This window comes from Pelodiscus sinensis, chromosome 22, assembly GCF_049634645.1.
Source record: "Pelodiscus sinensis isolate JC-2024 chromosome 22, ASM4963464v1, whole genome shotgun sequence".
Lineage (NCBI taxonomy): Eukaryota > Metazoa > Chordata > Testudines > Trionychidae > Pelodiscus > Pelodiscus sinensis.
This window is the reverse complement of record NC_134732.1, coordinates 4,123,654-4,138,897: the sequence shown is the minus strand read 5'-3', so window position 1 is coordinate 4,138,897 and position 15,244 is coordinate 4,123,654. Positions and strand designations below refer to the sequence as shown.

The window sequence follows — 15,244 nt, the reverse complement described above, 5'->3', positions numbered from 1 at the left end:
TCTGCTCTCAGTTACAGCTGTCCATGTCTGTACCAGGAAAGGCCAGAATGGCCATATTGGTGTGTGTGACAGCCTTGCCCCTGTGCCTAAGCACCATAGAAAGGGGCTGAATTCTCCCTTTTGGATTCCACCCTAGATATTTTGGTCTTCTTTGGGCATAGAGGAGGAAGAAAAGTACCAGTGCAGCCGAGCCCTTGTTTACATGCAGCAGGATGACTGTAAAAGTGGCGTTCCGTGTCAGGGACACACTGAAAACGACCATTATTTATTGCTCTTCAAGTCTTGTTCTGGATGTAATTTATGGAATACCACTTAAAAAAGTGTAACTAAGCAACGATTTCACGAGACCTGTGTGTCAATGTCCCCCTTATGTGAGCTAAGCGCCTTTCTAACATCTCTTCAGCCAGCTTTGTGCGGTGCCAGAGAAGTAGTTGCTCCCTGATCCTGTTTGAAGGTTACAAAAAGAGGTGCTTTGCTTAAAGGGTTCTTCACCAGAGGCCACAACAGCTGTTCCATAACAAGGAATGTGTTACTATAGACAGAGTCCAGAGGGCAGCAACAAAGACGAGAGAAGCCCAGTGAGGAAAGGCTGAGACAAATGGTTATATTCAGTTGAGAGAAAAGAGTAAAAGGGAGACAAGGAAAGTGTATACAACTACTTATAAAGGCATGAATAAAAGACCACAGGGATTAAAATAGGTTCATTAGTCAATGGATACAGAACAAGGAGTAATGGGCTGGTGCTGAAAAGGGCACATTTAGGTTAAATGTTGGGGGAAAGTTTGTTTGTAAGAACAGTTTTGTAACAAAACTCACAGCCAAGAAGGTTGCAGAATCACAATAACTGGAAATACTCAGCCACCCCTCTTTGAGGAGAGCTAGGTGTTTACACTTAGGCTATGTCTAGACTGCATTGCTTTTCCGGGATACCAGAGGCATGCCGGAAAAGCAACGCCGCGTCCAAGGAATGCATCTGCTTTTCCGAAATTTTTTCGAAAAAGCGGATGTGCTCTTTTGCCACCACTGTAAACCTCATTCTATGAGGCATAAGGGATGTGTCGAAAGAGCACTTTTTTCCCTGAAATTTGTCACCGTGTAGATGCGCCAAAGTTCAGAAAAGCCTCTTTCGAAAGTAAATCGGAAAAAGATGTGCATTAGCATACCGCAAATTGCGTATCTTTTTCCAATTTAAAACTGCAGTCTAGATGTAGCCTTTGTAACTCTTATACCAGGAGCCCCTAACATGCAACTTGGGAGCACCCCTGAAAAGTGTTACCGGTGCCTGGAAGTTTGGCTCTTTTGAACATGATCATCTTCTCCTGTCACACCAACCTTGAAACCATCAGAGTATTTTGCCCTCCATACTTGATGAGTGAGCTTGAAGAAATTGCAGTCCAATAAAAGAGCAATGGAAACACGCACATGAAATCACTGGTCAGTCCTAGCACATAGTATTTTCAGAATTACTAAGGGCCTGTCTACATGGACATCTGCTTGCACTCGCCAGCCCTTGACAGTCAGCATGGGCCCTGCTGACGTGCAGGAGCAGTTTGTTATTGTGTATTTCTCTCCTCCCACTGCAAAGAGAACTAGATCAAAGCGCACGAATGAATCGTCAGCAGGGTCCCAGCAGACAGTCAGTCTGTGGCAGGCTAGTGTGGAGCAGATCCACAACTCAGCTTGCCGTGCACTAAACGTTCACATAGACGCACGCTAGGAAAATCTGTTACAATCTGAGCGTGAAACGTACTATGTGCGTGGAAGGCCGCATGCATGTGTGCTCACGTGTGTCGTGAGTCTTGACTCTAGGATGCTCCATCCCATTGCCTGCTGCTGGTCAGTCTATGCTGGCCTCTCCGTGGCAAGGCAGGAGAAAAAAGACGGGAGCATGGAGCTTCGTCCTTCACCACCCCTCCAAACCTTTTCTGCAGAGCCAGGCAAAGTCATTCTCTCTGCTCTCTCCTGACCACACAGAGCACACTGTCCTCGCAATGGCTGGAGTGCAAAATACCCCAGAATCATGGGAGGGAAAGGTAAGAAGACCAACACTAATGACTCTTCCCCAAACAAATCCAAGCCCCCACACCAGCTGGCTGTGTGACTGCACAGCTGCCCCCAAGGTTCAGCACAAGGGATACACTGTCCCTGGGATACTGCAGCCTTGGACCATTCAATACTGAGCTGTGACCAAAGCACAAACGGCTTAATTCTATAAATGCGTCCAAGGGACAGGACTTCTTAGAGTAAAGTCTCCAGGGCTGGTTCCACGTGGCAAGCCAGGGTGTGAAGATACAGTGCCTCACTTTCACACGAAGTAACATCCTGAGTGGAGACTGCCCCAGAGCACTGAAAGCCTCAGAGTGCGGTTTGATATACTACAAGGAGTCACCAGGCCACCTGGTGAGTGTCCCGAAGGAATGGTACACAAGCAAGTGTGCTCTAGGGCCACACCCTGGCTTGCCATGTTACAACTTGCTACAGATAAGCCCTAAGAGATGTCCAAGGGAAAAGGATAGTATGTTTTCAATACTCATAACTAAAACAACATCACAATGTGATGCAGACAAGTAGCTATGATAATAACAGGTCATAAATGGTTTACAACCAGGTACTTGGTACACGGTCACTTTGTTCTTGTGAAAATCTCCTATAGAATTTAATAGAAAGTCTGGAATTTTTAAAGGATCCTACAAAATTCCTCAGCAGTGATGCAATTCTGTTATGTTTTACAGCTCAGGAGTAAGTTCTACAGAAATGACCTCAGGACTTGTCTACACTAACCTCTCCCCTTTCCCACACTGATCTAACCTATGCAACCTCAGCTATGCTAATCGCTGAAGTCGACATACTTACCATGGTATCTTCTGTGCAGTAAGGTCAGCACAGGTTGCTCTCCTGTTGACTCTGGCACTCTTTGCATCCTGGTGGAGGACCAGAGTCGACAGGAGAGAACATGGAGATTGATTCATCGCGTCTAAGCAGAAGTGATAAATCGACCGCCGGTGGATCGATTGCTGCAGTGTCGATCCATAGCATAGTGAAGACAAGCCCCCATTCTCTATTAAACTCTTCTAATACTAATTTCTACTGAAATCTTTTACAATGACCCCCAACAGGGCTAAACAATGGCTGCAGACGATGCTGCTGTTCTCATTCGCACCATCTGCTCCTTCCTGGTTTGTCACCATCACTTTGTGTCTAACATAAAATGCAGATTGAAAGCTTGAAGGGACAGAGAACAGTGGTTTTTATTTCCTCTGCAAGGCTCCTAGCACAGTGCTGGATACTACTAAAGAGGAACAATTGTAATAACCTGGTTTGGGTTTTTTCTCTATGAAATTCTATAGGACTTTTCCAAGAAGATGTAAAAAAGGCTCAAGAATGGGGATCCTTTCATTAAACGAGAAAGAGATGGCATTTCCTACAATAGCTATTAACACAGTTGTTCTCATCATAACACTTGGAAAGGGAGTCTTCAGCCAGGCAGTTTGTTCAGCCTGGGGAAAGAAAAGAGCTCCTGTGAATGGATCCCCAGAGCCCACCGTCTCATAAGGAGCCACAGGGAGCACTCCCGGAAACAGGCTGATGGGAAGGAGAGGCAATGCCTCGACAGGCCACAGATTTGTGGATTAAGAAAGTGAATTTGGCAAACTGTACTTACCGCAATCTCTGTTACTAAAATATCAGTAATACTTCCCAATACTGTTACGAAATCAAAGACATTCCAGGCATCTCGGAAATAATTCTGTGAAATACAAACACAGTATAGGGAAAAAAATCTCTAAATTAAATGTGGGGAAGTTTTTTATCACTGCCTCGTCTCGCAGCATGAATGTTTGGTACAAAGGGGAAGCAGCAGAGGGTGACTGAGAAAGCAACATACCAGTACTCCAAAGGCAATGATCTTCAAAACACATTCCATTGAAAACATGGATGTAAACACAATATTCAGGCATTTCAACATTTCTTCATATGTCTCTGGAGCATCGTAGAACTACAATGGAGAGGGAAGACAGACTGTTATGGGAAGGCTTTTAGCTGATGAAACAATGTCCACAACTGAGTTGCTAGATTGTTGGAATCTTCATAGATTAAGCTCTGGTCTACAGTAGGACTTTACTTCAAAATAAACCCCCTTTAGTTGAATTTATAAGCGGAATGTCCATACTACCAAGCCTGTTATTTCGAAATAACGGGCTACTTAATTTGAAATCTATACTTCTGCTTTCCATCAGTAGTAACGCTAATTCCAAAATAGTTATTTCAAAATAGCAGTAGTGTGGATGCTCCGGTGCTGCTAGTTTAAGATAACTACTCCCCAGAGTAATTCAGATTAATTACTCCTCAGTGCTTCCTGGGGCTCAGTGTGTCCACATTCACGGAGCCTGCCTCAGACTAATTTTGAGGCTTCCCAATAGTGTGGACATGCTAGTTCAAGTTTGTTAAATTGGCAGTTATTAAGTCGAATTTACTAATTTTGAAATAATTTCTTAGTGTGGACATGGCCATAGGGCCAGATTCTGCCTTCAGTAAAAGTCAGATGCTGGTCTATGATTTGGACCATTAGTGCCATTCCAAAGGCACAATTTGGATTTTCCTCTAGCTTTGGAAAATCTTCCTCTGGTGTAGGGCCTCCTCCCAAGCCGCAGGTACATTGGGGGAATGGTTAAGAGTTCATTGCTGGAGATCTCTAAGGTGCAGTACCAGAGATGCGGACAAAATTGCAGGCCTTTGGGCTCTGATCTTCCAGAAGGGGTGTGGCCTCAGGCAGAAGGGGTGTGGCTGAGGCTAGCCTCTCCGCCAGCCCTTCAGTGCCACCTGGAGTGCGCCGCCTGGCACTCCAGAGGAGATTTAAAGGGCTCAGGGCTTTGGCTGCTACAGTAATGGTGGCTTGGAGCCCTGGGCCAGCTGCCTTCTTAGCCTGCCCCTCCCCCCATCCGCAGGCATGGCAGCAGCATTCAGGGTATGCCCTGGATGCTGCTGCACCCCAGTGATATCCAGTAATGAAACAGCTCCTGGGCTCATCTGAGGCAGCTCCAGCTTATGCCAGAGATCAGGGTTGGGGGGTCAGTCCACACGATATAGACACATCTGCCTCCCCCTTTCCGGTGCTTTGTGGAGTTCAGCCAGACCCAAAGATCCATCTGGTGCAAATCTAAGTAACTATTAACTTGAGTTGCCCTGGATTCAACCAGTGTAAACAAGAGGTAAATCTGACCCTTTATTAGGAGTGACGGATTCAGTGGGGAACACGACTTGATTAGAGACCCGAGTCCCAATTCCTCTGCAACCAGGCATAAGGTTGTGCAAGCAGATGCAGTCTGTGCTTTCTGCCTTCTGTATCCTAGTTGGGGAGCTCAGTCTTACAATGGTTCACATCGAGGCAATCAGCAAGGACCGCCCAGCTAACAGCATTGTGGCCAAACCAGTGACTAAGCAGCAGCAGAAGTAAGCTACCTCTTGTCACTTTCATCTTACCATAGTATCTCAAGCACGTTGCTTCTACAGGTTGAAACTCTCTAGTCTGGCACTCTCTGGTCCGATAATATCTATAGTCTGGCATGATTTTAGTTGGTCAGATGTCCACTTATCATGAGATCATGAGTGTGGCCAAGTTTCCTGCTGTCCCATAAAGTTTGTTTACAGCCACCGGTCCTGGCTGTCAAGGTTCTGTGCTGTTATTTAGCTCTAATTTACCCCTAAATGTCTTCTAAGAGCCCGGCAAACAGTGGAAGTGTTGGCGACGCTGCTAGACAATAATGACCTCCCATGGTTTGCCAAATTCCCTGGTTCGGCACTGGTCAGGTCCCGATGGTGCCAGGTGAGAGAGGTTCAACCTACATAGCAAATGCCACATTTCCTAGTCCACATGAAGTTGGGAAGGACTGACAGCAACTCACTAACCTTCATCATCAGCACAATAGTGTTGAGCGCAATCATGGCCATGATAAAATATTCAAAGGGAGGGGACACCACAAACTTCCACATCTTGTACTGAAACGACTGCTTGTTTTGAGGCATGTACCGGGTCAGTGGTTTGGCACTTATGGCGAAGTCTATGCAGGCCCTCTACGTCACACGAATGGGGAAAAAAAATCAAAATAAGCTGGGGTCATCCAAGAGTCAACAAGCACGTATCAAGCAGGTTATATTTGGGAGGGGTATTTTGGGGAGACTGGACTGAGTATGTATATCACATAGTGCCTAGGCACGGAAAAACTCTAAAATACAGCAAAATATAGCACGTGGCACGTGGACCACCAGCAGCTGCGAAACACTCTCTGAAAAATTAAACTATGTTAATTTATATACCAGCCTGCAAAATCACTTCCTTGGGCAGACAACCTGGGGAAGCAAGTTCCATAGATCCATGGATTTTAAGCCATTACATCATTCTAAAGCCAGGGGTCCTCCACTGAGGACAACCTGCCAGTACAATCCTGGTACTTAATTCTAGGAACTGGAACTGGGTGCTTTGAAAAACTGATATTTCTCCCCCACCCTCATTCCCCCAAAAGTGAAATTAATAGCAAAATTAATGAATTAATAATAACATCAATAACATATATGCAAATAAGGAAAATATTCATCTAATAATTCATATGCATTATGTAATGGGAATAATACATTATTATAATTATTAATAATAAACTAACCAGGTAATGTTTTCAGTCAGCTCCAGAAGGCACTGTTGGATTGCACAGTGGAATGTGAATGGCTCGGTTTTTCCACAGGGTTTGCTTTTTTCCTACATGTTAGAACTGGGTGGGAAATTATTTTCCCTCTCCCATGAGAACATTCCATCCCAAATCAGGATGGCAGGTCAAACTCTTTAAAATACTCTCTGACTGTAACCCCTGCAACAATTCATAGTTGAAATCTATTATTTCAATAATTTTGAAACATTTGGATTTTGATCTTATTTATTTTAACTGATATTTTACTAAAATTTCATATAGATTTGAGCTGAACAAATGAAATATTTCATTCTGAAAAAGCCCAGATGAGAAATCAATATTTTCAAATGCTTTTCCAAAGTTTTTTCAAAACAAAAATATTTGTCAGAATGAACATATTCCTGCAGGAAGTTTTGGTTTAATCAACAAATGCCAAACAAGCTCTCGTCATGGGAATCTTCATTAAGGAGGAAACAGGCAGATCCCTTGGAAATTGTGAGTATGCACTTTGGTATCTTATAAAACTCCTTTAACATCAGAGTTTTCACCCAGAAGAAAAAAGAAACCAATGTCAATCTTGTGTTTATTGGTGTAATTTGGCTTACCCATTTCACTTTCTTTTCCTTTTTTGAAAAGTTTTCAGCTGAATGGTTTGGCCATTAAAGTGAAAGACTGTTTGTTGTATACAGGCATATTGAAAGCAGGTAACTACTGTGCCACACACAAGAATTTTTTGGTTTATTTAATTTATGAACAGTTACAATTGAGTCAGGGTTTGTCAATTATTTTTTGTCAAGGTCCAAATTTTTGGTCAAGGTAAAGTCAAGGTTCAGATTCTGGAGAAAATAATAATAATGATGATGATACAAGTAAATAAAAAGATTTCAGGGTCAGTTCAAAAGTGTCTGGTGGTTCTGATTTGGCCTAAAATCTGCCTGTTGACTATTCCTGACCGATTCATTAATTTCTGTCAAACAGAGACTAACAGCAGATTAAAGCTAGTGCTATCCCAAGCAAATAATGTCCAGGTATCAACAACTAACAATTCTTGGCCTCTATCACTGGAGCTAGAGAAGACTGATAGGGTATGTCTACACTAGCCCCCTAGTTCGAACTAGGGAGGCTAGTGTAGGCATTAGAACTTGCAAATGAACCCTGGGATTTAAATATCCCGTGCTTTATTTGCATGTTCCCATCCGGGCGCCATTTTAAAATGCCACTAGTCTGAACTGACTGCCCGTGGCTACACGCGGCAGTCAAACGTTAATTCGAACTAAGTCGTTAGTTCGAATTAACTGTTACACCTCATTCCATCAGGAGTAACAGTTAAATTGAACTAAGGACTTAGTTCGAATTAATGTTTCACTGCCACGTGTAGCCGCGGGCAGTTAATTCGTACTAAGGGGATTTAAAAATGGCGACTGGGCGGGAAGATGCAAATCAAGCGCGGGATATTTAAATCCTGGACTTCATTTGCAACTTTGAATGCCTACACTAGCCTCCCTTGTTCGAACTAGGGGGCTAGTGTATACATACCCACAGGTACTACTTCTGCTGTTATACATATCTCTTGGTTTCACTTTGCCCACGAAAGCTCATGATTCAGTGCACAAGGGATTGCTGAATTCGTAACACCTGGGTACCTCATTTTTTTCTAGGCTGCATTCTGACATCACTTTATCTCCTTGCTCCTGGAAGGTGATGATAATTAACGCCACAAAGATATTCACAAAGAAGAAGGGGAAGACAACAAAGTACACCACGTAAAAGATGGACATTTCCATTCGATAGCCAGGGCTGGGACCCTGGTCTTCATGTGTAGCATCCACCGAATGCTTCAACACACTGTAATCAAATGCAGAAAGAGAAGGAAAGCAATGAAATTAAGTGCAGGACAAAGTACCAAGGATGCCTCTAGGTTTACATGGCCTCAGGATCTTTACATGCATGGGATTCAATTCATTGCCATCTTTGCAAATGGGAAGGGTGTATTAATGGGCATCCTTTCTTCTTCCTTCATTTTGGAACAGGGGATCATTTGGCTGTATTATGTCAGCGTATCTGCCAGGATTAATTTTCAGTGATTGCAAAGGGAGAGGATACTTTGGGGTCTCAATCTCTTTCTCTGTGTTCATATGGATGAAACAATGGCAGTGAAAGGGCCACGTGACTAAACTGTGAATAGCCTCTTGTGCAGACTCTCCTGAGACTATGTTGGTCATTATTTTACAAGAAGATTTACCAAGTGTTTCTTGTGTGCTTCAGGACAAGGGACTGAGGGTGGGAGGGGGTGCAAGGGCTTGGGGATGGTGGGGGCTCATGGCAGGGGGCTGTGAGGAATACAGGAGTCAATGTTGAGCGGCAAGGAGGGGCTCAGGAAAGGGGTCTGGGAATGTGTGGGGGCACAGGCGTGAGGGTTTAGGGGTGAAGAGGGCTCAGCGTAGGGGGCTGGTGTGGGAGAGGGCTGGAGTGAGGTTCGGGGTAAGGACAGGCTCAGGGCAGAGGGCTGAGGGGGTGGGGGTGGAGGAGCTGTCTCCCTGAAGCTGGCTGTGGCGGGGACTGTGCTGCCCAGGCAGTGTCTCCCCACGGCTGACTGCAATGGGGAACTCGCTGCCTGGGTGAGGGCTCCCTGCGGCTGGGTCTGGCAGGATCCATGCTGGGTGGAGGGTGGCTCCCCAGGGCTGGCAGCCATGGCGTGGGGTGGAGGGCAGTTCCCCGGGGTTTACAGCAGCAGGGACTTCACTTCTCCAGGTGGCAGGCAGGAAACTTACCTGCTCCTGGCTCCCCAATGACATTATAGCAGTCCCAGTTCCATGTCTGGCCCCTTGCTGCCCCCCCGTGGCCATGACAAAATATAATTTCCCTGATAGCAGCTCCTACCCTTTCTGCGTTATGAAAAACAATCACATTCTAGGCACATCCCACTGTCCTGGCACAACCAAACTCTTACCTTGCTTTCAGTTATGATAAGAGGAAACTGCATATCAAATGTGGTGGTCCTAGCTCTTACCACTGAGGAGGAGTTCTTGACCAAACAGATGGAGGGACAGACAGACTTGTTCACTTACAAATTCCCTCAAAATATATAGTAGATTAGAAAGCAGGGCATGGGTTGTCTGCCACATGAAAAGACTTCTAGCTTGCATTTTTAACGTATATTTCCCATTAAAAGCCAAGCAAAATAAAGTTCTAAGATTAATAGTGAAGGCAGCTCTGTGCTAAGCAGTCAGGAATGCTTCCTGCATGGGTCACAATGTTCCTTCTCCCCCATTCTGAAGCTCAGCAACTTTTGTGAACCTCCTAATCTATTTCACACCAAAGAAAGCAGCGCAGAGCTGAAGGCCAGGAGAGAGCAGACAATTCTGTATCAAAAAGTGCCCAGGAAACACCACTTTGCAAGCTCATAGGAATGTGCAGAAAAATACACTCCAGTCTTGCCTAATACCTCTGATTCATTTAACATTTCCGTGAGGAAAACCACAAGCCTGTCTGATAATGAATTTCCCTTCTACTTTGCACAAGTCATTGATTGTTTCTCTCTTCCTGACAGCTAGGAAGAGCGAGCGTTACAGTCAGTGAGACAAATGAACCCGACGAACTCCATGTACTTACGTCGGCCACCCTTCTCCTGTGGACACAGTGAACAGTGTTAACAGAGCCCAAAGCACGTTGTCATAGTGAAACTCATATTTTTGCCACTGCCTGGGCTGTGCCTCCACCTCACTCTTTTCATAATCCAAATACTGGCCCCTAAAAATAAAAGCAGAAGTTTGAAACAGGAGAGGTGACAAGGCTCGGCAGCAACTGATGAATGAGGATTCCTGTAATTATCTGTAGTGTGCAGGAATGTGTAGGATCCCAGTCTTGGACTCATTCTGTCAGGCATTGTACAAACACAGAACAAAAAAAAGGCTCCTGCCCCCAAACTGTATATAACCTCAATCAAAATTAAAAGGGCCAGACAATGTTAATCTCTGCACAAGACACAGCAGAGATGTGACTCCACAGTGCTGGGCACGGGAGGGTAGGACCCTGTCCCTAGGTCTGCCAATCACAGGGGAAAATAAATAAAAGCTTGTCTTTGCCACTACATTGATGCAGTGGCCTCACGTTAGCCCCTTTGGTGAAGATGCATTATGCCAATGGGAGAGCGCTCGCCTGTCAACATAATTACTCCACCTCAATGAGAGGCAGAAGCAATGTTGACAGGAGAGCATCTCCTGCCAGCATAGCGGGAGGGAAGGGGCATATTCTGCTTTAAACTGATGTAAGTTACATCTCTGGGGCTCCGTGTAGATTTTTCACACCCCTGAGCAACATAACTTACATCCATTTAAGTGTAGTGTGGACACGCCCTAAGAAAATACTTACCGTTAAGAAGACATTGTCAATTATTTTAAGCTTGGAATAATCTGATCCATCTCAAACTGTTACAATCTAGTGCAGCATGTCCTTTTGGTTCTAAATATCTGTTTGAACACAAATTCACCACACAGCCAATGAAAAAAAGGAGACACAAACCCCAGAAATACTGCTTACATCTGGCCTCATAATATATTTAATCTGCTGCTATAGATTCAGCAGCCAGCAGAGAAAATATAGAGAGGGTAACCTACATATCACTGTTCCAAGACCTATTGCTGACATTGATGATTGTCATCATCTGGGAATGTCTTCAGTAATGATAGCAGCAAGCAAATATGAGCCATGCTAGTGTGTGTTGCATATAAACAACATAAAACACTGTTAAAGGGGAAAGGACAAAACAGACTGGAAACATGGGGCTTCTATCATGATTTTGCCAACAATGGCATGCTATTTTTCAAATACTTGATACTGCTCCGTTAACTTCTTTTTAACCTCTTACTCATCAATTGCAATTTTCAAATAAAAGAGCTTCAAGGGAAAAAAAATCTATTTTAAAAATCTGAAAGGCAGGTAGTAAATTAGCTACACAGGCCTTGATCCTTTAAACACTTAAGTGTGTGCTTTACTTTAAGCACATGATTAGTTTGAATCAAGTCACTGCAACTACACAGACTTAATTAAGTATTTGAGTTTACAGGATCTGAGACCTGGTCTATGCTAGGGAGTTATTTTTATATAATAAGCGGAGCGTCTGCACTACCAAGCCTGTTATTTTGAACAGGGTGGTTATTTTGAAATCTGTAGTCCTGTATTCCTCAGGGAATAACGCTTATTTTGAAATAGTTATTTTAAAATAGTATTAGTGTGGACGTTCTGCCGCTGCTATTTCAAAATAACGATTCCTCAGAATAATTCGAAGTAATTACTCCCCAGTGCTTCCTGGGGCTCTAAGTCGAGGTAGTGGGTCCACATTAAGAAAGCCTGCCTTGGACTAATTTCGAGGCTCCCTTGTAGTGGGGACATGCTATTTTGATTTTGTTATTTCGGGAGTTATTATTTTGAATTTAGTTATTTTGAAATAATTTTCTACGGTAGCCATGCCTTAGACATTTCACCTACTGAAAAACAAAGGGTAAAATTAGGTATAACTCTGTTAAAGTAGCACTCTTATTCAATGGAGCTGCACTAGGATCACTTGAGCCCAGAATGATGCAACTTTAAGTCACACACAGTTAGATGAGTTATCACCATGAAGGGAACTCTGGAAGGGATCTTGCAAGCAATTCAGTACTGGCTTCCAACATCCCCTGCCATTCTTCAAATACCTGCAGTCCTTCTCTAGCTCCTTGGACTCATCCGTGCAGTAGAAGAATTTGCCTTTGAAGAGTTGCACAGCAATGACAGCAAAGATGAACATGAAGAGCATGTAAACAATCAGAATATTGAGGACATTCTTCAGAGAATTCACAACGCAGTCAAAGACAGCCTGTGGTGGTGGGGTGAAAAATAGGGGAAGAGGGGAGGACAGAGAGCTGTCAAGAAAAAGTTTTGTTAACTTGCACACTAGATGTTTCAAATTCTGAGTTCTGCTAACACCTACTTACTGCAGCTCCATTCTTTTTCCTTGTTGCAAGAGTTTAAACCATATGACTTAAATTCTGTGATACTGCCCATAAAAATGGAAAATATACCGTATTTTCCAGCGTATAAGACGACTTTTTATGCTAAAAAAATCTCCCAAAAATCGGGGGTCGTCTTATACGCCGGGTATACAGGCAGTCCCCAACTTGCAGGTTCGAACGGGACTTTTCTCGCCCCGGAGGACACAGACTGCGGGACCTCGCGGTCCCGCCGCCCGTGTACTCCGGGGCGAGAAAGGCTGCTCCGCGTCTCTCTGGTCTGCTCCGCGTCTCCCTGGTCCCTTTCCAGAGTATAAGGCGACTGGGCGTATAAGACGACCCCCTAATTTTCTGGGGACCGTCTCCAGCAGACCAGGGACTCTGGGAGCAAAGCCGGGGAGGCGGAGGGGCGCTGGGGTGCTGCCTGTTGGCCTCTTAAGGGGGGTAGTCTTATACGGCGAGTATAAGACGAAAACCTATCTTTTAACTAGAAAATTATGGGGTCGTCTTATACGCCCAGTCGCCTTATACGCCGGAAAATACGGTAATAACAATTTATATATGTAAATATTAGCCCCAAGCAAATATTGTTATAACTGGATGAATAACTGAAAAAATGTATATGCAAATGATATATTCAATGACGGATAGAAAAAGACTTGTCAAATAAATTACTTGTTAAATATTATTTGAACTGTTTGGATAATAAGAAATAATATTTCATGACAAAATACCAAAACGCTTTGAATAAATAATTTGTGGCAAATAATTCAACCAGTGTTATCTATTAAATAATTTTGTTGGCAAATGTAGCTTGTGAACTGTCTGCAAACAGTTTTTGCATGTATTTGTTTTATGGTATTTGTTGCCAAATCATTTCTGCAAATAGTTGTTGGCTTATAGAATGTTCCAGAACAGGTCGTGGTGATAATTCCACGGAAAGAATTCTGAGTGGGTTTGGTTAATTCTGTGTGAGCACATACAACATTTGGTTGGGTTTTGCTTTTGTGAAGGCAAATTTTGGAATGTGATAAAAATGTGCCAAGCTATTACATGGGGGGTCTTTTTAGCTCAGTAAAACTGAAAAATTAACATCAATTACAATGAAATCATAGGTCATATGTTACCCACTTTGGGTTTATACAAGAAATTTTGCCCACAGAACCGCCTGCAAGTCCCCAACAAAGAAGAACTTTTTCCTGTTATTTGCCAACCTTTAACTTGGGCAGACGCTTTATGGTCTTCAAGGGTCTTAGGACTCGCAGGACTCGCAGGGACTTGATTGTGTTGATGTCTTTGCCTTTGCTTCCTCTGAAAGGGGAATGAAATAAGAACAAAGGGAAGGAGTTTGCTTCTAGGAGGGCTCATTATAAAAGCCTGCAAATACTCAGATTTTTCAGATCAGAAGCCAAATTCTTCCCCTTGAATGCTCACATGGGGAGTTACAGATGAGTGTTCACTCGAGAAGCATAAAGTACAGAAGGGAAGCTGAGGGCAAAACTCGGCCCTGAGAAAGTTTAATAGCTTGTGTTCTCCAACCCAGCATCGCTCCCCAGCGAGTCAGACTCTGCCCTCATACTCAGAAACCTCCCCTTCCTCTCACCAGTAGGAGGGCAGGCGAGGACCTCTGGTCACAGCAGGAAGGAGAGAAGCCAGAGCACATTAGCATAGCTAAGTCACATTTGCTCCACCCAAAAGATTTCTGGCCTGGGTGGACCTGCATCACCGCCTCTTCCCACAAAGCCAGATCATTTGTTGACACACCTCCCATCCAAATTGTCAGTGCCACTCTCTTAACAGCCTGGCGATAATGTTTCCCTTCATAAAACAGGCGGCAAATAGAAGGAAATGGAGCCTTTGGTGGGTAGATGGACAGAACACCGTATCAGGGCAGAATAAGCTCTCCATTTCTGCAGTGTGTACAGCCATACTATTGCTCTCAGGTCTCTTTTAGAGGACATGCTGCCAAGACCATGCTGAGCCATGTAATATGCAGGCATATTACATGCCTGAAACAATAACAGAGTAACTTTCCATGTCATGCATGCAGAGGTTGGAGGTCACTTCTCTTTTACAAAAACCATATGCAAAAGGTTAATAATTTATGCAAATAATACTGTTCATTTAGATACCATTATGGGAAATGGGGGGTGATGGTGGAAACAGAGCTCCTTTCCCCCCACGCCCCTAAAATAAAAAAGTAGGGCTTTTTCTGAAGAGATGCAACTAGGCCTTTTGGCAATCAGATAGTACAACAGTGCAGTTCACCTTCATTTAGTGTGGCATGAGAATGAGATGGAAGACTGTTGATGGAGCTGAACTTGACTACAGGTATGGGTTCAAAGGAGGATCTAGACATAAACGTGTATTACAGCAACAAATGATATGAATGAACAATGCTTTGAGCCGGCTCTCTGGCCCGGCCCTGCTCTGCTCCCCCTCCCACACATTCAGTATCCCTTCCCCACTGGGAAAATGTATCAAGAACAAACACAATGAAGCCAAGAGATGCAGAACTGTACAGCACGGGCAGTGTTGAATTCAAGTTCCTCCACACTGCCTCACCAGTAAGGTGATGGC

The 15,244-nt window shown here is 44.0% G+C and overlaps 1 protein-coding gene across 8 annotated transcripts in view; it reads right to left on the bottom strand.

Annotated features, from left to right (window-relative positions):
• The window catches only part of CACNA1B (calcium voltage-gated channel subunit alpha1 B), a 452,780-nt gene that overhangs the window by 80,724 nt on the left and 356,812 nt on the right, over positions 1–15,244 (bottom strand). For all 8 annotated transcript variants that reach the window (XM_075906063.1, XM_075906064.1, XM_075906065.1 and 5 more), the window contains 7 exons: positions 13,879–13,975; positions 12,371–12,531; positions 10,290–10,427; positions 8,321–8,522; positions 5,905–6,069; positions 3,884–3,994; positions 3,662–3,745 (listed from right to left, as the gene is read on the bottom strand). In XM_075906063.1, the coding sequence (XP_075762178.1) occupies positions 3,662–3,745; positions 3,884–3,994; positions 5,905–6,069; positions 8,321–8,522; positions 10,290–10,427; positions 12,371–12,531; positions 13,879–13,975 (958 nt within the window). The remainder of the gene's footprint in view (positions 1–3,661; positions 3,746–3,883; positions 3,995–5,904; positions 6,070–8,320; positions 8,523–10,289; positions 10,428–12,370; positions 12,532–13,878; positions 13,976–15,244) is intronic.